General features: G+C 34.1%; 1 protein-coding gene across 4 annotated transcripts in view; it reads right to left on the bottom strand.

Moving 5' to 3' along the window:
* NCKAP1 (NCK associated protein 1) overlaps positions 1-25,532 on the bottom strand; it is a 114,585-nt gene that overhangs the window by 61,057 nt on the left and 27,996 nt on the right. For 2 of the 4 annotated variants that reach the window (XM_058300527.1, XM_058300529.1), the window contains 10 exons: positions 20,595-20,687; positions 20,351-20,407; positions 19,486-19,628; positions 19,312-19,402; positions 16,976-17,113; positions 16,149-16,197; positions 5,880-6,036; positions 3,048-3,104; positions 772-868; positions 176-282 (listed from right to left, as the gene is read on the bottom strand). In XM_058300527.1, the coding sequence (XP_058156510.1) occupies positions 176-282; positions 772-868; positions 3,048-3,104; positions 5,880-6,036; positions 16,149-16,197; positions 16,976-17,113; positions 19,312-19,402; positions 19,486-19,628; positions 20,351-20,407; positions 20,595-20,687 (989 nt within the window). The remainder of the gene's footprint in view (positions 1-175; positions 283-771; positions 869-3,047; positions 3,105-5,879; positions 6,037-16,148; positions 16,198-16,975; positions 17,114-19,311; positions 19,403-19,485; positions 19,629-20,350; positions 20,408-20,594; positions 20,688-25,532) is intronic. The other 2 variants (XM_058300528.1, XM_058300530.1) reach the window with 1 other exon arrangement.

Here is a 25,532-nt window from a genome sequence, read left to right as displayed (position 1 = left end):
TTTAAGCTAGTTTGCATTTTAATTAATATCTAATGATGCATTATAATATTCCTACATTGCCAAATCTGAAAATCCCCCAAAAACTGTTTTTCAAAATGTTACTTCAAAGATAAGTTCCCAAATTTCACAACTCAATCAGAATATATGAAAAAAAAATTTAATATTGTTAACTTACTTATCTATAAAGTCATCTGCACTCTTCTTTGGCATGTTATCTGCATGACGAAGTAGCCAGATAATTTCATCACGGGCAAAGGACAATGCCATAAAAACAAAAAGTGCCTAATGTTTAAAAAAAGTAACATTGTTTACTCTCATACAAATATTAAAAGGAAAACCTATTCATTACTAAAATTAAAAGTCTTTGGCAAGAAGGGATAATATCAAGTTCAAAGATAAGAGACTTGCCTCAACAAGGTAAGAATAATTTTAGTGGAAAAGAGAAGTCACTTGTTGTTTGAAAGACAAGTGAATTATGAAAAGTAATTGAGGGTAAGAAAGAAACCAGGCAAACACACCAGGGTGTGCAGATAAGGAAAGAAGAGTACTTGGAGGTATGCATATATGGGAAAGTATGCATATAAGAGAAAAAAGAGGAAAATGCAAGATGTGATGTATGCATGTCAAGTCAGTAAATTCATTCTCAAATAAATATATTCCAACTCTCTTCAAGCAGTCCTTGACTCATATTTTTAGTAAAAAATGCAAAGGGAGAAGAAAAAAAATTTTTAATTTAATGCAGTATAATTTAACAAAAATTAGACCAATTACCTTTGGACCTAGCAAGCCAGGTTGATCAGAGAGGACAGTAGCCAATTCTTTCAGTGCAGACCTTAAAAACTTGCGCCTTTCTCTGTGCATGGAACCACTGTAGAAAAAGATACCATCTTAAGTTTACCTGTTTCTACTAAATTCTTCTTGGCAATTAAATAACCTTAGCATTTCAAGGTCAACTTCCAAAGTTTTTTTTAAGGAAGCAGATGCTCCTATGAAAATCATCTTCTATATGTTTGTCATTAAATAACATTCCAATCTTAACGTTTATCCTTCCTTGCCTTTCTTGTACTGCTTTTGTAACCATGTTTATTCTTTCACTCTCTGCAAACTATTAAAATCCTAACCAACCTTTAGGACTAGTCCTTCAAAAAGCATTCCCCCCAAATACCCAGCTGTCCATTTCTAAACAATTTTTGCAATTTTAGTGGCACATTTGTTAGCACTTTATAAACTGGACTGTGAAATCCTTGAAGGCAAGCATTGTTCTACTGCATACATTTTTTTCACTCCTCACATAGAAATCAATAACAATATCTGATGATCTATATCCTTGTAGTAAGTATATTACTATTAAATATATAAACTTACTAAACAAGATCTATATTCAGTAAAGATGTTGGGATGAGATCTATTTAGAGCACTTATTCAAAAACAAAAGATAAAAATAATAATTACCTGTATATGTGGAATTTTCAAAATAAAATGCAAATTAGAAGTTATTCTCACATATTAACAGTAAAAGGAAAAACATAAAATGTTCCAAGTACTCCCAGCTCCTTATACTATACAAAATATACATAAGTCCAAGAAAGTTTTAAAATTTAGAAAAGTATATAAAATAAATGGCCACATATGTAATACATATGCCAAAATCCCAAGCATACTGAATTTACCAGAAATATAACTGTAACAAAATAGTTTAGTTTCAGACAATATGAACTTTCTACCTGTGTGACCTAAGTTTCAGCCTCGCATCTATAAAAGAGGTATAATGAAACTTGCATCTTTATGCCTATACTTCTTTCATGATGCCTTGTACATAGAACTTGTAAAATATATTAAGCTTAATTTCAATGACAAGCTCATTTTATTTGACAATAATGAAGTCATCAGGTGTCATTTCTTAAAAGAAAATGTTATCTTGACTAGTTCACTTTACAGGGTTCCCATAAGGAGTCTGAGGTGTTACTAACATCTTAAGAAAATGTCTATACAGCATTTATGCCCAGCACATTCCTAGTGATAGGAATAACTATGGCTGACTAGTTATTATTTTATATAATAAAAGGAATAAAACTATCTTACTTTTAAAAGATCTTTATAAAAGATAAGTACATTTTACTGTTTATCTGCTTATGACAGAGTATATCCTATGAGGAAGTAATAAGTACATTTGTTTCTGTAGGTTTTTGAAAAAAGGAATTTAAATATACTCCAAACTGTGTTATTTGTACTAAAGAATCATTTTTGACTAATATAAGCACGAGTACTTCATTCAGTGAAAAATATGGATGAGGAATGATATAAAATACAGATAGCAATGAATAAAGGAGGCTTAAATTCCCAATATCCACCCTACAGCCTTAACCTAAATTATAAAAGTTCTTGTGGTTTTATATTTTTCTTTTATCTGTGACAATGGTGCTTATTTTCTCCCTGCCTTATAGAAATGCTGTTGGATTAGTTACTCTGCAATACCTAAGCTCATTGGAGAAAATATTCTACATATGTATCCCATATACCTAACAATTAATGTAAAATATCAAATTATATATTTCACAAAAAAAATTAAAAAGTTGTTAAAAGATACCAAATACACTAATTTCTAAACAAAAATCTGTATTTATTAATATAAGAAACTAAAATTTGGGAACAGGATGAGGTTACCACACAATCAAAAGTAAATACTACTTTGGAGAGTATGTAGATATGTCAATTTTCATGAAATAGTACAAAGATCAGCACAACTTGCAAAGTATTGGTACAGGGAGCACAATGGCAGTGAGAGAACGGAATAATACCCGAAAGTCCTTCATATGGTACTTCCTTAGGGAATGTTATCAACACTTCAAAAATATTTAAAATTTGTACTAATTTCAAGATAACGAGATATTGAGGTTATATAGCTATTATGATTCTTCTTGATTGAGAATCTCCCTCTTCTACTATCTTTAGTACACCATTAATCTGTACTCACATCTAGAAAATAATGCTTTAAGAAAGGAATTTTCTTGATTAAAAGTACCATAGTTAACAATCGAACTACTTACGCATGCGACACAGCTGCCTCCTTGCATTCTCTTATGTCATTAATACGTTTATTATAGCTATGTTTAAAAAAAAAAGAACCAGGTTAATCTTAATTGATCAATTAAAGTCAAAATGAGTTAACTAAATATTAAAAGTCAATTTAAAATGACATAATTATCAACAAGAAAAAATGGCCTTCAAACTGGATATAAATGGAAGAAGTCTATCTCTAACCTTCCCTGCACTTTGATACCCAGTCAAATCCCTCCTGTAAGAATAAATTTCACATTATATTAAATTCAATAGTAAAATTAAACTTCAAAATGAAGATTTTTATTCTATTAAATCTTACTCTTAAAGCTCTAATAGAGACATTAAAATTATGCTTCTGATGGAAGTAACAGTGATTTCCAAAAACTTAAAGTTCTGATAAAACAATCAGTTTTGACTTTTTATCAAGGCCATCTCATAAGCATAGAAAATTTTCTGAAAAGTCATATACAAATGATAGTAGCGGAAACCTTTGTTGGGTACAGGGATTTGTGGTGGAGAAAACTTAGGCAAAGTTATATTAGCCTACTTTAAATCGTTTTAAAAGATAGTATTATGGGTTATTTTAACTTTCATTTTTCTTCTTGGTTTTCAAATTTAAAAACATTTTAACTAAAAGAAACGGGAGCAGGTATAGTTCAGTGTTTAAGCGCCTGCTTCTCATGTACAAGGGTCCCAGGTTCAATCCCCGGTACTACCTAAAATAAAAAAAAAACAGATCACCAACTTAAAACCAACCAGTTTATGGATGCCACCTGAAAAGCAAGTGCTTAGTAAACACATGTTAATTTCATGAATACTAGATATAAAAACTCAAAATTCCCAAAATGTTAAAGAAAAAATAGCTTCTTGACAACCTAACAAGCACTTTTACCAAAATGAACTGTAACATCTAAATTAAGGTTTCTAAAATTTGTGTTCTTTAAGCAAATGTCTGAAACTTACGATGTACTCACTGACCTCTATAATCAATAAGCCTTTATACTTAGGGTCTGACCTGTAATCATTATAATTCATATTTTAAACTGGCCTTGCTCACTCACAATTTAATCAAAGATCAAAACTTCTCAACTTTAAATAGAGATTCTTAAAAGGATAAACTTATCATTAAAAAAAGCATAACAAAAGACAGTTGTTTCAGGGTGTCAATAAGCTTACCTAAACCATTTATAGAGACACACTTAAGATACACAGACTGTCGGGATTTAAATGTTTACACATATCTTAATATGACTCCACAGAGAGGGTATCAATATGTTAAAACATCCATCATACAAGTTTTTATGATTTTCAATCTGAACTTATTAGAAAATTATAAAACCCATCTGACATAGGATATTTCAGAGTTATCTACCATCTAAAATTAAGGAATAAAGCCAAAAAGTACACAGGGCACTGTTTCTCATATTATGATTCACAGACCACCTGCATGAGATTATTAGGATAACCTATAAGACAGATGTTAGAATATTGGTCACTTGGGAAAGGGAGGGGGAGTCAGCAATACTGACCAGAAAGGGGCACAAGAGAATTTTCAGGGGATGACAGAAATGTTTTACACTATACTATCGAAGAAGGAGTGTCAGACTACTTCTCTGCAAAGTCATAGAGCTGAATACCAATAACTAAGATTTATGCATTTTTCTGCCTGTAAATTTTACCTCAATAAAGTACTGGGGTTGGGAGAAACTGCACATTCCTTTAACTCTCCAAGATACAAATACAGTAGGGTAAAGGTGATGTGCAGGAACCTGCACTGTAATTCATACCCCCAGGTAATTTTTATGCTCATTAAAATCTGAGACCTGTTGACTTAAATTGTCTGTGCTACACACCTTCTTTTTTTAAGTATATCATTCATACATGAACATACATAAACAATAAGTGTATAGCAAAAGTTAACTTATGAAACAAACATTTATTTCATCATACAGGGCTCCCATATATCATACCACCAACTACATCTGCATTGTTGTGAAACATTTCACACCTTCATTTTTTAATAACTAAAAAGAGGCTTTATTTCATCTCAATTTTATTAAGACATTACTGAATTGGGTATGGAATACATGCTGGCAAGTTTCATTTTTATTTGAAGCTAAAAAGTCCAATATAATTATTCAATACTTTCAGGTATAGGAAAGCCCAGGATATTTTAGATTCTCCTAGTTTGAAAAGATTTCATAAACACTACCAAGCCTGAGCTCAACTTGGCTTTTAGATATTGGCTATAGAACCTCAAGTGGAAAAAAATTCAGGCATTAAAATTTTCAAAGAAAAATTTCAGAGATTTATATTATAGGGAATGAATGCAAATAAATTACGTAGGAATAACTACTATTATAAGAAAATATGATTTACTCTGTGCAGCAATTACACTTCTATAATTATTTTAGTTGTTCTAATGATTGATTCTTATAATTTTATAATGCATTTTATTCTGTAACACTTCTAAAAATTCTAAACACTAAAATGTATGCTTTTATATTAGTTATATAATAAAATATATATGGCAATATTTATGTCAAAAACCATATATGAATTTGCAAAAGAAGACTCATCTTCAGTCTTCTACAAATTTTCAAAGGGAAAGAACACTAGATTTTTAAGTCCGTGAAGTCTTATAAAAATATGATTAATGCGACATGAGAAAGATGATGAAAAACAACTTACTGGGGCCAGTAAGATAAAGAGGCTATACCTTGCATGATGTGACTCCTTCCTATGCACAAACTTTCAGAAAAGAAAATCCACTCACCACCACTTTCCAAAAATAATTGAAATAACTGAAAATGCCATACCCTCGAATGTTTACAAATAGGTCTTCTGCAGCTTTGTGAATATGGAAAACTTCATCCCGAAAGAGTGAGAGGCAAGAACTACTTTGAAGAGCTAGCTTCCAAAGGTTCAGTGCTGTTGCATCAGTATTTAGAATCCCATGGCACAAAATAAAGCCAACTTTAAATAAAAAGAAAAACAAATATAAATATAAAAGTACTTTCAGAGTTAAGTTCTTTCAGTTAGAGTGTAGCTTTTCAAATATAGAGAAATGTAACTACAACCACTAAATTGGAGTTGTTAACTGACAAGTAATACATATACCCAAGAAGGTAACATTTTCTTTTTCAATTATAATTTTATATAGTCTGTAAAATCAGTTCTTTGAACCCACACTGACAAAATGGGGGAAGGGAGGAGAAATGCCACTTCTGGGTTGTCTGTGAAGGAAGCATTTTAATAAATGAGAACAGACCCATTTTCAAAAATACTTTTAAAGTATTTTTAAAGTTAGGGATCAAAAACTATTCCTAAATATACAATACAGTAATCATTAGAGTTGTTAAAATAATTGGAAAATAAAGCAAATCTGTTATAAGTCTCCCGAAAAATGATAGGGTAATAATAGTATTTCACATTTTCACAGAAATTTTAGTTTATGAAGTCTTTTCATGTGTATTATCTCATATCATTCCTTGAAACATTCAAAAATATTTTTCATATGATGGTCCCTGAATGCAAGCCAATTATTTAATGTGATACAGAACCAAAGAAATCTGATGGGATCATTTCAAACCAATCTGTAGAAATCCTAGAGAAAAAATTAACTACATTGCATTAATAGAGACAGGATAATATACATAAAACCATGTATTCTGTTCTGTATGGAGATTTAAGGAATCCTCAAGAGCAGTTTGTTTATAAAAGACTTTTTGCCTTTTGTGCTGACTTTTTACCTGAGTCAAAAGGTAAAATGCAATTATCTGAGTAAAATGCAATTTTACTTTGTGCTTTATACTTTTCTTTGTATACACAGATTTATAAATTACTTGCCACTGATAATAAAAGATACTTCTGAAATTTTATGAGTTATATTATGGATTAAGGTATATTTACTTGTTTTAAGGTATGGGTTATGGATTATAGTTTATTCATTTGTTTTAACATAGGACAAATAAGTTATTAAACCATACAATCTATTTCTCTAGTAAGATCCCAACTAAAGGAAAGGGAAAAAGAAGACTAAAAAAATAAAGAAGCCATAAAAATGCGGGAAAACAAGTTAAAGACGAACAGTAAATACGAAAGTTGGAGAAAATTTTTGTAATAGAAAGCTAATAAAGTTGTACCACAAGGGGGGAAAAAGGCAGAAAATAGTAATCCAAAATTCCAGTGATAAAGAGATATTTCCCAAGGAGTCCCCCAAGTCCAAACAAGAGAGCAAGAGTAGACTAAAAAAAAACTTCAGGATAATTAATTTTAAAACAGCCTTTTTAAACAATTTTAGGCCATCAATAACACATGGCTATAACTTGGAGTACTGTTTCTCAAACTGTAGCTTGCATCATAATCACCTAGAAGACTTATTAAATCACAGATTGGTGGGCCCCATACAGAGCTTCTGATCCAGTAGGTCTTGGGTAGGGCCCCAAGATTCTGCATATCTAAGAAGTTCTCAGGTGATGCTGATGCTGATGCTGCTGGTCCAGGAAATCTCACTTTGAGAACCACTAATCTACAACAAAACTGTAAATAAAATAGGTGTGTAGGTCTGAGTCTTTTGTGGACCCCAGAAAATCCTATTCTTAAAGCAAACCCATTCCTGTGCCTGTAAGCCCTTGCAGCTGGGGCCTTTTGATTGAATCAATTCACTTAGGGGCCATTGATTAGATTGCAGGACCCAGGGTAGGTCTTAATCTTCTTACGGGAGTCCTTTATAAGTGGAGGACTAAAAACCTGCAGACACACGAAAAAAGCAGCAGAAGCAGAGAGAGACTTCCAAAAGTTAATGAGCTTGGTAGAGAGAGAGAAAAGCACAGGCCTGAGGACAGCGGAGAGAAGAGTTCCATGTGCTTGATCACCCACAGATGAACTCAAAGAGAAACCATATTTAGATGACTCTGCCATGTGCCTGATCACCCACAGCTACAACTTGGTGAGATGGCATCTCCTGATGATGCCTTGCTTTGGACACTTCCAAGGTCTCAGAACTGCAAGCTTTTAACCTAATAAATTCCTATTACAAAAACCAACCCATATGTGGTATATTGCTCCCAGCAGTTTTTAGCAAACTAAAATAGTAGACTATATATTACAGAAATGTACTAGTGTATCAGTGTCAAAAAGTGAACAGAGCTTGAGGTAACTCCTTACCTCTATATCAGATCTACTCAAGGTTTAACTACATTAAAGCAGCAAAACTCAGAGTTCCTTATTTGACAACTGTGGTTTACACTTAGCTTCCTCTGTGACAGTGGCAGTTTGGTATTGTTTATGAATTCCAAAAATAGATATTGGATTGTGTTTGTAAACTGGTCTGTTCCTCTGGGTGTATTAGATTGTACTGGATTCAGAGGTTTCACTTTTACTTTATTAAATCAAGATTAGGGCAACTGGGTTTGAGTCCCTGCCCCCGCCCTTTGTGGGATATATATACAGATGCTCAGTCAAAGACAGGGAAGTAAATACACGGAGAAGGAAAACAGAGAGAGTTGAGTTTTTGACACTGGAGTGCTGGGGAGAGAGCCAAGCCTTTCACCTGACAGTTATGAGCTGGCCTTGTGGCAAGAGCAAAGCAGCTGAGCCCAGAAAGAGATGAGCCCTCAGAAGAGAGATGAGCCTTATGCCAGCCTACAGCTGAGCTCAGAAGAAGCTGGGCCCACAGAGCCTTAAGAGGAAAGAAGAAAGGCTGAACCCTTGAATCCTCACAGACAATGCCCACCATTTTGCTTCAACACATGGCCATTGACTCTGGGTAAGAAAGTACCTCTGATGGTACCTTGAGTTGGACTCTTTAGGGCCTTGTGACTGTAAGCTTCTACTCCAAATAAATAGCCTTTATATAAGTCAACAGAGTTCTGGTACTTTGCAACATTACCCATTCAGCTAACTAATACAGTGACCATATGCCTTTCATTAGAGTAGCCTGCTGCTGACCCAGGCCACCTTCCACCCACTCCCCCTCATTACACAAAGCCCTCCAATCCACTGTCCCATTTATGGTAAATCCTGAGGGGAAATATGACTGCATAACTCAGAGATCACCCATGCCAGCTATATTCGTCAGCCAAAGGGGTGCTGATGTGAAATACCAGAAATCAGTTGGTTTTTATAAAGAGTATTTATATGGGGTAGGAGCTTACACATGCCAGGCCATAGAGCATAGGTTACTTTCCTCATCAAAGTCTATTTCCACATGTTGGAGCAAGATGGCTGCTAACGTCTGCCAGAGTTCAGGCTTCCTGGGTTCCTCTCTTCCCAGGTCTTGCTTCTCTCCAGGCTCAGGTTCCTCTCTTCCTGAGGCTTGCTTCTTTCCCAGCTCAGGGTTCTTCTCTTTCCAGGGCTTGCTTCTCTTTCCTCTGTGTGCTTACTTCCTGGGGCTCCAGCTTAAGACTTCAGCATCAAATTCCAACATTAAAAACCCTCCAACTCTGTCCTTTGTCATGCCTTTTGTCTTTAAGTCGTTTCCCCCCACCAAGGGGTGAGGATTCAACACCCTTCTGACATGGCCCAATCAAAGCCCTAATTATAATTTAATCACACCTAGGTACAGAACAGTTTACAAACATAATCCAGTATCTATTTTTGGAATCATAACTATATCAAACTGCTACACCAGCTAACTCTACTAGTCAACCCAATTGTTCAACCATATATCCATATGTATAAACATAATACAACAAAGAATTACCACGTATTTAAGCAAAATCAATACTTCGAACAGTTTTTCATTAAATCAACTAATAGACCAAGCATGAAAAACTGAATTGTCATTATAGAAGAAATGATAAATATTATAAACCTTATCAGTACAAAAAATAACTAATTGATAAAAATGGGTAAGGGTAGGTAGTGTGTTAAATTCCTCCTTTCTTACACTAAAATCAATACTACTCAAAGTGCCACTCCATGATAAAATTAAGTACAGAAATCAAGAGTAGTCAGAATTTTTCTTAGAAACTTGACAATGATTTCTGAATAGAAATCTAACAATAATGTAGTCTCCTATACATAATACAAAAGAAGAAAATGCTGTGCTCCTCCTGCAGGATGGGCCTTCCCTCATCTAAAAGGTACCATCTGTGGGGCACAGGGAGGGTTTATCTGGCATACATGGCAGAATAAAACAGAATGAACACCTGTCCATCTTTCTTGCTTACAGTCACTTGTGCTGTTCTCTCCGGTTCATTAATAAATTGAAACTACCCTTCAAAAAATATACATTTTATATGTCTTTGTTTATTACCTCATCTTTTTGGGAATTCTAGTAATTCATTTTCATTATATTTTCCAAAATATCAATTCACAAAACAATAAAAAAGAAAAACTGACTAAACTCTCCAACAAAAAAAGGCAGAGATTGGCAGAACAGATGAAAAAAAATCACCGAACTATATGCTGTTTATAGGAGACCCATCTTAGAAACAGAGATATAAATATAAGTTGAAAATTAAGGGCAGAAAAATATATTTCATGCAAATAATCAAAAGAGAGGGAGGAGTTAAATTAGTATCAGACAAAACAGACTTCATGACAAAAACTATTACAAGAGACAAAGGAGGACAGTATATATCAATAAAAGGATCATTCAACAAGCAGATTTAACAAATATGAACCTAACAGCAGAGCACTAAAATATATAAAGAATTAAAGGAAGAAACAGCTCTATAATAATAATTGGAGATTTCAATACACCACTTTCATCATTGGATAGAATCTAAGCAGGAGATCAACAAGGGAACAACATTACAGCATTACAAACATTATAAACCAACTAGATCTAATCAACATATATATAACATTTCACCCAAAATCTTCAGAATACACATTCTTTTCAAGTGCACACCAATCATTTTTAAGAATATACTATATTAGGGCATAAAATAAGTCATCATGAATTAAAAATACTGAAATCATAAAAAGACCTCTCTGACCAGAACAGAATAAAACCAGAAATCAATAACAGAAGGAAAACTGGAAAATTTATAAATATGTGAAAATTAAACAGCACACTCTTAAACAACCAGTGGGTTAAAGAAATTTACAAGGGAAGTTAAAAACTATTCAGAGACAAATGAAAACAAAGACACAACTTAACCAAAAGTTATGGGATACAGTGAAGGCAGTGCTCAGAGGGAAATTTATAGCTATGAATGCCTGTATTTAAAAGGAAGTATCTCAAATCAATAACCTAACTTTACATTTTGAGGAACTAGTAAAACAAGAAAAAGTAAACCCAAAGTTACAGGATAATTAAGATTAGAGAGGAGATAATTGAAATAGAGACTAGAAAATATATGAGAGAATAAACAAAGCAAAATGTTGGTTCATAGAAAAAAAATCAATAAATCAACAAACCTTTAGAAAACTAATATAGAAAAAAAAGGAAAAAACACAAATAACTAAAATCAGAAAGGAAAGTGGTGATATCATTAATGACCTTACAGAAATAAAAAGGACTGTAAGAGAATTATTACAATCATACAGCAAAAAATCTAGATAATCTAAAAATGAAAGGGAAAACGGACTTGGCCCAGGGTTAGGGCATCCGTCTACCACATGGGAGGTCCTCGGTTCAAACCCCGGGCCTCCTTGACCCGTGTGGAGCTGGCCCACGCACAGTGCTGATGCGCTCAAGGAGTGCCCTGCCACGCAGGAGTGTCCCCTGCGTAGGGGAGCCCCACGTGCAAGGAGTGTGCCCCATAAGGAGAGCGGCCCAGTGCGAAAGAAAGTGCAGCCTGCCCAGGAATGGCACCGCCCACACTTCCCGTGCCGCTGATGACAACAGAAGTGGACAAAAGAAACAAGACTCAGCAAAGAGACACAGAGAACAGACAACGGGGGTGGAGGGGGAGGGATTAAATAAATAAATAAATCTTTAAAAAATAAAAATAAAAATGAAAAAAGTCCCAGAAATTAATCAATTACCCAAATTAACTCAAGAAAAAATAAAAAACATCAACAAACCTATAACAAATTGAGATTGAGTTAATAACCAAAAACCTTCCACCAAAGAGAAGTCCAGGACCACATGGTTTCACTGATTAATTCTATCAAGCATTTATAAGAAGAATTAATCCTTCTAAAACACTTCCAAAGAATTCAAGAGGTGGGAATACTTCCTAGTTCATTCTGAGGTTAGCATTACTCTAATACCAAATGAGTAGAGACTCATCACAAGAAAAGAAAATTAGAAACCAATTTCCTTTATGATTACTGATGCAAACATCCATGACAAAATATTAGCAAATCAATGGCATAATGAAAAGTTTATACACCACGACCAAGTGGGACTCATCCCAGGAATGCAAGGGTGGTTCAATATATGAAAATCAATCAACGTAATACACAAGTAGATTAAAGGGGAAAAAAAAAATTATCTCAGTAGATGCAGAAAAGGCATTTGATAAAACCTAGCATCCTTTCTTGATAAAACACTGAAAGCTAGGAACAGAAGGCAACTTTCTCAACATGATAAAGGCCATTTATGAGAACACCATGGCTAACATCATTCTCAATTGTGAAAGACTGAAAGCATTGCCCCTAAGATCAGAAATAAGATAACGATGCCTGCTTTCAAAACTTATATTCAATACCGTTCTTGAAATTCTTGCTAGAGCAATTAGGGAAGAGAAAGAAATAAAAGATACCCAAACTGAAAAGGGAGAAGTAAAGCTTCCTGTTTGAAGATGACATGATCATATATAAAGAAAACCCAAAGGAATCCAAAAGAAGACTATTAGAACTAATAAAAGAATTCAGCAAATTAGCAGGGTCCAAGATCAACAAACAAAAAACAACGGCCTGGAATCTAAGCCCCCTCTTGACATGAATGTGGAAAGGACACAACCAGTCCAGGGTCCACAGGATGGAGGAATGGAGTGTGGATTAGAGTGGACTTACTGATATTCTGTTCATGAACTACTGTGGTTGGTAATCAAGGAAAATGTGGCATTGGTGTGGAAAGGGTGGCCATGGTGGCTGCTGGGTGTGGGGAATGGGAGGAAGAGATGGGATGTGGAGGCGTTTTCGGGACTTGGAGTTGTCCTGGGTGGTGCTGCAGGGACAACTGCCAGACATTGTAGGTCCTCCCATGGCCCGCTGGATGGAATGTGGGAGAGTGTGGGCTATGATGTGGACCTTTGATTACAAGGTGCAGCAATGCTCAGAGATGTGTTCACCAAGTGCAATGAATGTGTCATGATGATGGAGGAGAATGTTGCTATGGGGGGAGTAGTGGGGTGGGGGGTGTGGGGGGTACGTGGGGACCTCATATTTTTTTAATGTAATATTAAAAAAATGAATAAAAAAAACTGCCAGTTCTTATACACTGGCAATGAACAATTTGAGGAAGAAATAAGAAAATGATTCCATTTATGAAAGATTCTAAAATAACAAAATACCTAGGAACAAATTTAACTAAGAATACAAAAGACGTACACTGAAAACTACAAAACGCTGAAAGAAATTAAATACCTAAATGAATGGCAAAACATCCCATGTTCATGTACTGAAAGAGTTAGCACTGTAAATACACCAATACTACCCAAAGATTCAATGCAATCTCTACTAAAATTCCAACAACCATTTTAGCAGAAATTGAAAAACCAATTCTCAAATTAAAAGGAACTGCCAGAGACCCCAATAGTCAAAATAATCTTCATAAAGAAGAACAAGGTTGGAAGACTCACATTTCCTGTTTTCAAATTGTATTACAAAGTGACAGTAATCAAAACACTGTGATTTTGGTGCAAAAAACAGATCAGTGGAACAGAATAAAAGTACAGATATAAACCTACACATCCACTGCCAATTGATTCTTTTTAAAGATTTTATTTTTATTTATGTATTTACTTACTTACTTCTCTCACTTACTTATTTATTTCTCTCCCCTTCCAGCCCGCCCCCCAGTTGTCTGCTCTCTGTGTCCATTCACTGTGTGTTCTTCTGTGACCACTTCTATCCTTATCAGCAGCACCGGGAATCTTTGTTTCTTTTGTTGCATCATCTTGTTGTGTCAGCTCTCCATGTGTGCAGCGCCATTCTTGGGCAGGCTACACTTTCTTTCGCACTGGGCGGCTCTCCTTATGGGGCGCACTTGTTGCGCGTGGGGCTCTCCTACGTGAGGGACACCATGCTTGGCACGGCACTCCTTGCACGCATCAGCACTGAGCATGCGCCAGCTCCACGCGGGTCAAGGAGGCCTGGGGTTTGAACCGCAGACCTCCCATGTGGTAGGCAGATACCCTGTCCATTGGGCCAAGTCCGCTTCTCCCAACTGATTTTTAAGAAGGGTATTACATATAAGCAGTGGGGAAAGAATATTTTTCTTAATAAATGTGTTGGGCAAACTGGATATCCACATGCAGAAGAATGAAGTTAGACCCCACCTCACACCATATACAAAAATCAACTCAGAATGAATCAAGGACCTAAAGAGAAGAGTTAAAACTATAAAACTCCCCAAGCCAGAACTGAGGTTTTTACAAGGCTGGGTATTTTTAAAGTCTCTTTCTCTGGCCTGGTATCTAAAGATGGCACAGTCTCTGTAGAACCCTGTGAGCAAACTGATCTCATGAAGGAGCTGGCCTTTCTCTTCAACCTGTGCAGCTAGTGTGTCATCAAGCTGTTTTTCTCATCTTATATACATCTGGCTTCTAACAGAGTGGACAAGTCTGAACAACCGCAAGGGACCCACCAGTCAACTGATGACTAGTAAAGTCTGTGGAATGTGAGGCCAGGACCGAAGTCATTTGGCAGCAGCTCCATCACTACCTCTTGTAAATTCCCAAGGATCAGCCCAAAGTCAGGTCCTAGAGAGGTTCACAGCCCATCTATGGTACTGTAGCCACCCACAGGGCTCTGCTCAGTAAACATGGATCCATTAAGCCACAATAAACACAGAGAACTACCTGGATTCTACCTGGAACATACCAGCAACTGGCAGCTTGGAGAGGATAAATGAGAGTGTCTAGGGGAGGGGGAAGGAGAAGAGACTTGGAAAACAACATGTCCTTGTCTTAATTTAAAAAACAAACAACAAAAGACTTTAAAACTCTTAGAAGACAGTATAGGGCAAATCTTCATAACCTGGGTTTTAGCAATGGGTTCTTAGATATGACGGCAAAAGCACAAGCAACAAAAGAAACCAATAGATAAATTTGATCGAATTAAAATTTAAAACTTGTACATTAAAAGAGATTATTAAGAAAGTGAAAAGACAACCTACAGAATAGGAGAAAAGAGTGTCAAACCATGTATAATACTCAGGGTTTAATATCCAGAATATATAAAATACTCCTACAATTCAACAATGAAAAGACAACCCAATTAAAAAAACAGGCCTAAGTATCTTAAACAGATACTTCTCCAACGATTCACAAATGGCCAATAAACACAAAAAAGATGCTCAACAACATCAAGCATTAGGGAAATGAAAATTTAAACCACAATGAGATACTACTTCATACCCACAAGAATGGCTATTATTTAAAAAATGGAAAATAACAAATGTTGGAGAGGATGTGGAAAAATTGAAACTTTAGTGCAATGTGAAATGGTGCTGCCACTGTGGAAAGCAATATTGCAGTTCTTCCTCAAAAAGTGCCTGTATCTACCTTCCCTCAGAATGAGCTACTTGAAAAAAGAAACCACTTTATTCCACATCCATCTAACAAATTGCCAAATACAAGTTATTTACTAGATACCCTGAAACAAAAGAAACCAAGCTCCTTAAATGAATAAATGCAATATGAATAATCCTTTTTTTAAAAATTTAGTTTGAAGGTTATATTTTTGAGAGGTATTATAAAATAAATGTAGATCACAAGCCCTAGAGTTAGCTTAGGCTCTTATTTTGTCTTTGTCACTTACTAGCTGTGTGGCCTAAACTTTGGTTTTCTCATCTATGAAACAGACTATCTACCTGAAGCATCAATATGATGACTAAATGAGGTAATGCACATAGATAGTTTAGCAGAGTGGTTGGCCCAGAGGTAGTAAATGTTACCTGTTATTTTTCTCTAAAACTTAAAACCTGAGGATTAATCACAAAGCTAACCAATTCTACTTACAGATTATCCATTTTTCCATTGCATCCAAAGAGAGATATTCACAAGGCATCTTAAAAAGAAAAAATAAAAATTTGTGGTTAAAAGAAATTCTAAAAAAATAATTCCATACTGATTCACTCTCTTTTCCTCCTGAAAATTCTTACTACCCAATTCTTGTGTTAAATACATAAATTTGAAAAACTGGATAAAGTTTTACCACCTATATTTAAACTTGCAATTGATAAAAAGACAACGAAAGCTGTGCCCCCTTCTCATTTGCACACCCTAAACCACTCTAAAAAATACTGTTTTTGCTAAACTGTTCTACAATCTGGTAAATAACAACTTCCAAACTTATCAAGCCTATTCAATTTGCAGTGTTCCAAAGAATAAACTTTTAGTGAAACTAAAAAAGAATTATGTAGATGGATGATCACTGTCTGACCAAAATCAGCACTATGATTGTGTATTCTCCATAGACATAACATCTATGTTCATACACACAGAGAAAAGATTGAAAATATATATATAACAGAATATTAGTAATGATTTTCTCTAGTTGGTAAGATTTGGAATGATTATTTTCTTCTTTATACTTCTTTATATTTTCCAAATTTTTTACAGTGATAGGACAAAACAAACTTTTAAACTTAAATATATTTATACTTAATATCAGTTCTTATTTAGAATTTAGAAATAAAAAACTAAACAGTGTGACTTAAAATACTGAATATTTTATAATAATTACCAATAAGATAATACTAATTAGAAAAAACTGCATTTAACTGACATTTTAAAACAAATCAGTTTTACCATGTTTATTCAAAAAAGGAAAAAGAGAACCTTACAGTGTCAGATTGTGCAGGATTAAGCATTGTACTAGGTGCACTGATGAGACTCAATAATTGGGCATTTCTCCACTGGTCAGCTGAAAGATTCCTTCTAGGATACACCATCTGAAGGGAAATGAGTGCATCTGAAAGAGACTATTAAAATAGGAAAAAGAAAGTTGAGAAGCAAAGTATTTTTTCTTTTCCAATGAAATTCCACCTATAATTACTCTGAGTTTCTAACAGTACCATCATAAAACAAGAGAGATTAATTACAGCTATGCTCCACATAAACATGTGAATTGAGTCCCAGGTCCCCTCCTCTAGATTTTTTCTTCCCTGAAAGCCACAAAGATTCTATATTCCTAGGCAAGAGCTCATCTCAGGAAATCAAGTTACTTTCTTAAAATGTTTGGTTATCTTGAGACCTTTATTTCTAAAGAATTTGAAGGCCTAGTATCATCCCTTTGGGCAATTTAAATTTCTACTGAAAAGAAAAGACTTTAGGGTTGTATGGGACAAGTGTTAATATATAGCAACATGTTTCATACTTCTCCAAAGAATGCCTTATAAAAATAAATCACTGTATACTTTCTTGATAAATTATTTAACTTTTATTTGCCAATTTTTTACAGCTTTGTCATCAAGGTATTTAATGTTTCACCCCATCTATTTCTGACTTGCTTTCATAATTATCCTTTGCTATTCATCCCTGCTTTCTAAAGATTTTGCAGAGAAGTAGTCTTTAATCTAGTCACAGTTTAATTGCCAGAAGAGCTCATTCAAAATAAAGAATCCAGGGCTTCACCCAAAATTTGGTGAATCAGAATCTCTGGGAATGGAACACAGGAATCTGTATTTTTTTTAAGTTCCACCAAGTAATTCTGATGTAGGATGTAGCTAAGACTATTTTAATTTCAAGTTAAAATGCATGATAATCTTTCTATCTGAATTATCATGGAACATCAGAAAACTCAAGATTAGGAAATAACTAACTGGTCTAAAACTAACTGGTCTAATTCAACTGAACAGTTCTCTAAAACTAATTATTAATAGTCTATTACAGGCTGAATATTGTGCTAATGACTATGGGGTGCTTAAAAAGAGAGTCATCAGTTTTGAGGAAATTTTCATTGTCTATGAGGAGAAAAGAACCAAATTTGAAGTGGTTAAATAAAAACAAGGCCACAAATGATTAGGGAAAGATCAGAAATGGATCCAGAGAGAAAACAGGACAGTCATGGTGAAGACAATTCTAGGTAAAGAAAAGGCACTACCAGAATCAGAAAAAGACAGAGATGGTTATGATATGCTCGAAATTTTGAGGAGTCCTGATATGTCCATCTGCATCGTATATTTTTACTTCTAAATAGATGCCATTCACTATCCTTTCAAACTGATTCAAGACATAAAACCCATATAAATTTGTTATAGTACAGATATGCAAAAAAATTAAGCTGAAACAGCATCTTCAGAATTTTTATGGAAGTAAGAAAACTAAATTCCCAGTGTTAACTGTATGTCAAGAAAAACAGAGATTCATACAAAATACTTTATTATTAAAAAGTCCAACTCTTATCGATCAAAAAGAACAATGGACCAAGATTCTAATATCCTCGGTTTTTATTGCTTTGCAATTGTTGCTGCCATATGGCCTACCTTGTCATTTTATTTCTCTAGCCATCAATTTCCACATCTATGAAATTATATGTGATACCCAAAAATTTCTCTGATGATTTCTCTGTCATTTAGCCCTACTGCAAAGAAGCCATAGTAGAAAACTCCTTACAACCAAAATTACATCATTAAGAACTAGTTTTTAATACACATTATTTCAAAAGAGACATTTCAAATTATTTCCACAAAATTCTTATCACTTTTCTCATTAAGAAGCTCTACTACAATACAGCTAAAATTTATCAAATACTATGAATCTAAACACTTTCCATGAAGTAACTCATTTAACTCTCAAAACCACCACATGAGGTTAGTGCTATTATTATCCCACTTTTACAGATAAGAAAACTGAGGTATAGCAATGTTAATTAGGTAGCATGCCCAATGTTACATAATAATCAGCAGATTTGGGGCTAGAAACCAGACAGTCAAGTATGAAAGCAGACATTCTCAAATACTACATTCCACTATGTCTACACATTATATTGAATTCAAAAACTATAATGAATCAATATATTCCTCAATTTCTCTGCACTATTCTGAATCTAGCCAATTAGTTTTCTGGTTCACAATTATCTAGAACACACATATCTACCATTCATATCCCTTATAATACCTGTCTGTTCTTAAACTATATCATATGCCTATTAAAGCATATTTAAAAGACCAGTATCTACCTTGCTATGGGGTACAAATTCTTCCATCATCTTCTTTAAAGGGTTTTCATAATCCACAATCATCTGGCCAAGGCGTGGGTATTCTCGGTCACTTAAAACAGACATATCAAATTTCACTAAGTTGCAAACCATCAAATCGAGAATTTTAGAAAGATTTTTATAATGTAGGTCTACCTTGCTCCATGGGTCATTTCATGGGCATAGTTGTATAATCCAATGATTGCCTTCCTTTCTTCAATTCGAGACAGCAGTATCATTAATGTTGTATAGGTTATTATCAAATCTAAGTAGTTCTTTGTTAAGTCAAAGTTTACAGTCTAGGAAAAAAAAACTTCAGGTTTAACTCCTTTCTATTTCACAAACTTTTAAACACATAAATCTTTATGGAATCCACTGAAGCTTAAAATTTTCTGGTTATATATTTTATTCCCATTTCTAAAATTTGGTCTAATTCCTTTCACTAAAAACATGTCTAAAATTTGGGAGTTATGGGTAAAAGGTTTGTGTTTGTGACATAATTTTATATGAAAACGAGTTTGTGGCTGCTTTGTTCAAACTGTTATCAGTTTGAAAGGATAACTAAAACAGAATAATAAGAAACACTGGTGCTACTCCCACCAAACAATAAAAAGTTGAGTATAAAGAAAATATATTTTTAATAAAAAACTGACTTCCTGCATGTATCTTATCTTATTAAAATCAATATTTTCTTACTGAAAAAATGCTATTAAGTATGATTTTTACAGAGAAAAAATACTATCCATTTAACTTCTTTTTAATTGGTCGATAAAATGAAATACTGAAATTAACAACTATTTCCCTGTATGCTCTAGACTTACACTCTTCACATTCCAATAAACAAAATAGATAATATATTTTAACCCCTTACATTTTTTTAAGAAAAGCAACAAACCTAGCCAAATTAACAATGCTAAAACTTTGTGTACTGGTAATATAAACTTTTCTCTAAAGAACAGTCACCCTACTTGTGCTGGAAACAGAAAAGAAAATGGAAAGTTTTGCTGAAAACAATACTTACAATATCAAAGAAGACTTGGCAAACATCAATAGTATTCAGCAATTCACATACATGATCCTGGAAATAAAAGCTTATTTTAGCCTTTTACCTATATAAATTATTTAAAATTCAAAAAATAAATGCAAATAAATGTATTTTAAACTTCCTTTCTAGAAGATTCCAATTTTATCTACAAATGACAGAACAATTTATACAATGAACACATCTACCTGAAATGTTAAATTTCATATATTAAAATACATACCTTAAATTCCATAACATCTACAAATGTGAAGTAATATAATGCCAGATTTTTCAGAATCTCTGATTTTTCTTTCTGTAGTTGTGCAAGCTGTTGCTGTAAAAACAAAATTGGTAAGCACTGTTCACAGAGACTAAAAACATTTAACTTTACTACAAACTTTTATGATTGCTATATAGAAGCACAAGCTTTTAGAACAATATATCTAGATGACACAGGATTTTTTAAAAATCCAAAATCTCAAGACAGCAACTGCTAATAGTGATCAGTAACTGACAGTGTGAAGGCTATAAAACAAATCAAAGCAGATTAGTATCAAACTGCAGTACTATTAGGAAGATTGGAAAATGTTAGGAAAAGCAATTATCAAATGAACTCTTATTAAAAAATTAAAATAAGTCATGAGCATGATCACATCATTAGAAGTAGGGAAAAAAAGATGGTGAAAAACAATACAACTTACACTACCAAAAACAATAGGCTTTATAAATTTGGAACTTACCAAAAAGAACATCCAGGCAAAGCCACGTTAAGCATGCAAAATAAAATGTAGATACAAACATAAAATACAGTAACGGTTCCCTGACCAGATCCACAAAACACAATACATTAAACAAAAGCAGAAACCACAACAACAAAAATGAAATGAGAAAGAAGCAAAAACCGAGTTAAGACACTGGTAAATATATGAAGAGAGAAATGTAATACAAAAAACAAATATTACTTAAATCAACTGTATTATTAAATTTACAAAAGTCCTAATTTTTCTTTTTAAATCAATTATATCATTTCTGAAAGAATCCAGCCATATTAATATAGTAATGTCCTATATCATAAGACTGCTAAAATCCCAATAAAACACCAAGAATCTTGATACTTAGACTGCAGAAGATAATATGATCCCCAGGTGTACTGAATAGGAATGAAGTGCCGAGAAGCACTTACCTAGAACACTTGGAAGAACCAGAAAACACAGGGAAAGAATCATAAGTATCAAACTTGCTATCAATACCCACTCAATTTTGAGACTCTCATCTAGCTTTTATTTCTACTCAGGAGGGTTGGAGAGATGCCTCCACAAAAAACTGTATTAAACCACCATGATAAGCCAGAAAATTAATATCAGTGAGCCTAACATCCGGAGAGTTTTTTAAAAACATAAAAAGCCAATTAAAAAACAGCAAACATAGCAGCCTGGCATACCCAAATTCTACAGGGTAAATCGCTTTAAATACTGTAGCCCATGAAGACATTTAAAGAGGTAATTATGTCTGGGAAACCTACGTAAATGAATTATCTCATTAGTACCCGTAAAATTCATACAAATCAAGCTTGTGATGTGTTACTGTTTTTAGCTTTATCTATAAGAGAAGCTGACTCTATTTTGTACAACATAACTGTTTCAAAACAATTCCATGCTTATTTATTTCATGTTTTTATCATTACCACTCACAACAAAGCTAATTACTTTTAAAATGACCCTATTTCCTCACATTAGACTACCTTTAAAACTGTTGCCTTCATTCTCTTTCCTTCATTTCAGTACTTTAAAAACGAGTTTTGAAATACAACAGTGTAAGAACAGACTCAAAACAATAGGATAGGAAGAGTATAATTGGCTGCTACTGAGTTTAATAAAAAGGATCTACTATCTTATTAGGTCAGACTTCTCCACTGGAACTACTGCTCTCCTTATCCAAATTCTTTTAGAAAATAATGTCAATCCGCCAAACGCACCAGTAAAAACTGAAGGAAATAAAATCATCACATATACTGGGAGGGGACAGGGTAGGAATCAGCATTAAATACATGTCCTGGTTTGCTCCCAATAGTCCAAATGAACACCAATCGTCCTGGAGTAATTATTAATAATACTGCCCCCCATATGGTTTGTAAATATGTTTCAATAAAATGCTTAAAAAAAAAATACTGCCCCTCCCTTCAACTTCAATACCCTAGTTTAAACAATAAATGACATGGTTGCCATACTACTACAGTTCTTAATTATCTTTTAGTACAAACCCTCATTTTACATATTAAGAATGTCCACAGAGTTTTAGAAGAAAATCTTCCCGAGGTTACATTACTAAATGACAGGGCTAGGGTTGGAAATGCCATCTCTTAACTCCTAATAAAGTATTCTTTCTACAATTCTCCATGCCTGTCATCTCCCTTTTTAATGACAAAATCTCACTGTAGTCTAAATTTCTCATTCAATTTTATTCTCCTCAAAACCATATTATTACTAATCACTTAATCAGCTGCAAACATTAAGCAACTGCTGGATCTATGAATTTAAACTCATCAGGCTTTCAAGTCCCTCACTCCCACCCCACCAATCTGGCCCTAAATTACCTTTCCAACCTAAATTTCCCCTAAACCCACACATTCACACACTAAACACAGGAGCCAATTCAAACTATTCACTATTTTCTATATGCTTTCTTACTATGTTTCTTCTATTGGGAATATTTTCCTTCACTTATACATGTCCAAATCCCACCATACCTAAGTCACAAAGTTTAAATGCTAACCCCATTTTCAATAAACCATTCCTGATCGAACTTCCCTGAAAACAAATAACAACTCCCTCCTCTTAAGTTTATAATTGCTATGCCTTGCTAATAGCAGTTATATCACTTTTTACCTTCTATCACAGCTATCTTCAATACTATACTAGATACACTATAATACACTACACTAGATGTGATTTTCAATCTCTACAACCCATATCATACAGCTCTGCATTATGAAGAAGTATCCAACATAAACATTTATCAGAGGAATGATTATAAATTGTTTGATGTTACCCAACAGAACATTAGAATAGCCATTAGAAAAATACTGTTTTGAAGAAAAAAAAAAACAGACTCTATTTTTTAATAATTTAAAAGAATATTCTCCTGAGTTGGATCTAATAATGGAGAACAGGCCCAAAAGGACATTATTGTAATGAAAAAAAAAAATTGTAATATAGACTGAATGCTTTACAATAATGTTAAAGTCCTTAAACTTGGTAAGTGTCCCTAAGGTGGTTATATAAGTGAATATCCTTGGTTTTAGGAAATGTACATGGAAACATTACGTATTCAGGGAGTATTATGTATACAACCTACTCTCAAATGTCTAAAAAATTAAGAGACAGATAGATATACAGATAGTATCATACAGCAAATGTGACAAAATGTTAAAACTGGTGTAGCTGGGAATGCTGTAAGTTCTCTGCATGGATTTTGTATTATTTTTGCAGCTGTCCAGTAAGTTAGAAATTATTTCAAAATAAAAAGATTTTTAAAAGTATATTTGTAGAGGTGGCAGACTTGGCCCAGTGGTTAGGGCATCCGTCTACCACATGGGAGGTCCGCGGTTCAAACCCCAGGCCTCCTTGACCCGTGTGGAGCTGGCCCATGCGCAGTGCTGATGCGCACACGCAGGGGTGTCCCCGTGTAGGGGAGCCCCACGTGCCCCGTAAGGAGAGCCACCCAGCGCAAAAGAAAGTGCAGCCTGCCCAGGAATGGTGCCGCACACACGGAGAGCTGACACAACAAGATGACACAACAAAAAGAACCACAGATTCCCGTGCCACTGACAACAACAGAAGCAGACAAAGAAGACGCAAGTAGACACAGAGAACAGACAACCGGGGTGAGGGGGATGGAAGGTGAGAGAAGTAAATAAATAAATAAATCTTTAAAAAAATAAAATAAAGTATACCTTTATTAAAAAAAAAAAAAGTATATTTGTAGGATTAACATGACCAAAGTGTGTGTACAATACTTTTCATTAAATATATCTCTTTATGGGTCATTATTCTAAACATTCAAGCAAAATGTACAAAACCTAAAAATACACAAGGTAAACATTAGCTACGCAGATTGCAAAATAAGATCATATCTCTACATTGAAAAATCTTGGTAATTAATCCTTGTTCAATTAAGAAATATTTTCCACACAAAAATATGTAAAAAATGAGTAGCATTCAGCATTCACTATTTTTCATTCTTTCAAAGTCAAAGTACTAGAAAATTACCAAAAGGAACCAATGCCTAAAAAAGCTAACCTAATGATTTTCATAAAAAGGAATGCGGCTATAGTTAGTAAGTCTTTTCAATTATTTACCTCTTTCATTTTCAAAACTGCTTATACATAATAAATTCTTTTTCTTGATTTCAATTACGTATTTTGTTTCTCTTAAAAGACAACCAAATACAGCTTAGATTTTAATGAAAATGATATTCAATTTCTTAGTATGATATTCCAAGCTAGCCTTTTAAAAACAATTCCAAGTACTGAGATGGTATTTTGATAAACCTCTTTCAGGGAGCTGTCCCAACTACCACCCTAAGTCATCAACTTTAATCTGCACACTTATGGTAGCTTCCTAACGGTGGTGTCTGTACTTTCATTCCTGCTTCTTCAGTCTATTCTCAACATAGCAGCAGGAGAGTGGGCATTTTAAGGTATCTTACCACCCTGCAAAAATGATTCCAGTGATGATTATGCAAGATGTTAACAGTGGATAAAGAGTATATGGGAAATCTCTGTTCTGTTTATGCAAATTTTCTAATATTATTTCAAAGTAAAAAGTGTTTTAAAAGTTCCAATGGTTTCCCACTTAAAATGAAAGTTTTTTTAAAAAGTTCTAATGGTTTCTCTCCTAAAATGAAATACTAGGTCCTTACCAAGCCCTTAGAATAAAATCTAAGTGGGATCCTTGCCTATCTCTCAGACCTCATCTCCTTTCATGCTCTTCCAGCCTCACTCAGTATTGTCACACTGCTCTTCCTGCTGTGTTCCTTGAATTCACCAAGCTTATTCCTACTTCAGAGCCTCTGCACTTGTCCTTTGTCATGTGTTTGATGCTTTCCCCACTTCTTTGCTCAGCTCACTCCCTTATTTCATTTTCTTCAGAGGTCATGGTTGACCACCCTTACCTAAAAT

The sequence above is a fragment of the Dasypus novemcinctus genome, chromosome 7 (assembly GCF_030445035.2).
Source record: "Dasypus novemcinctus isolate mDasNov1 chromosome 7, mDasNov1.1.hap2, whole genome shotgun sequence".
In the NCBI taxonomy this organism is placed as follows: domain Eukaryota; kingdom Metazoa; phylum Chordata; class Mammalia; order Cingulata; family Dasypodidae; genus Dasypus; species Dasypus novemcinctus.
This window is presented reverse-complemented; position numbering and strand designations above follow the sequence as displayed.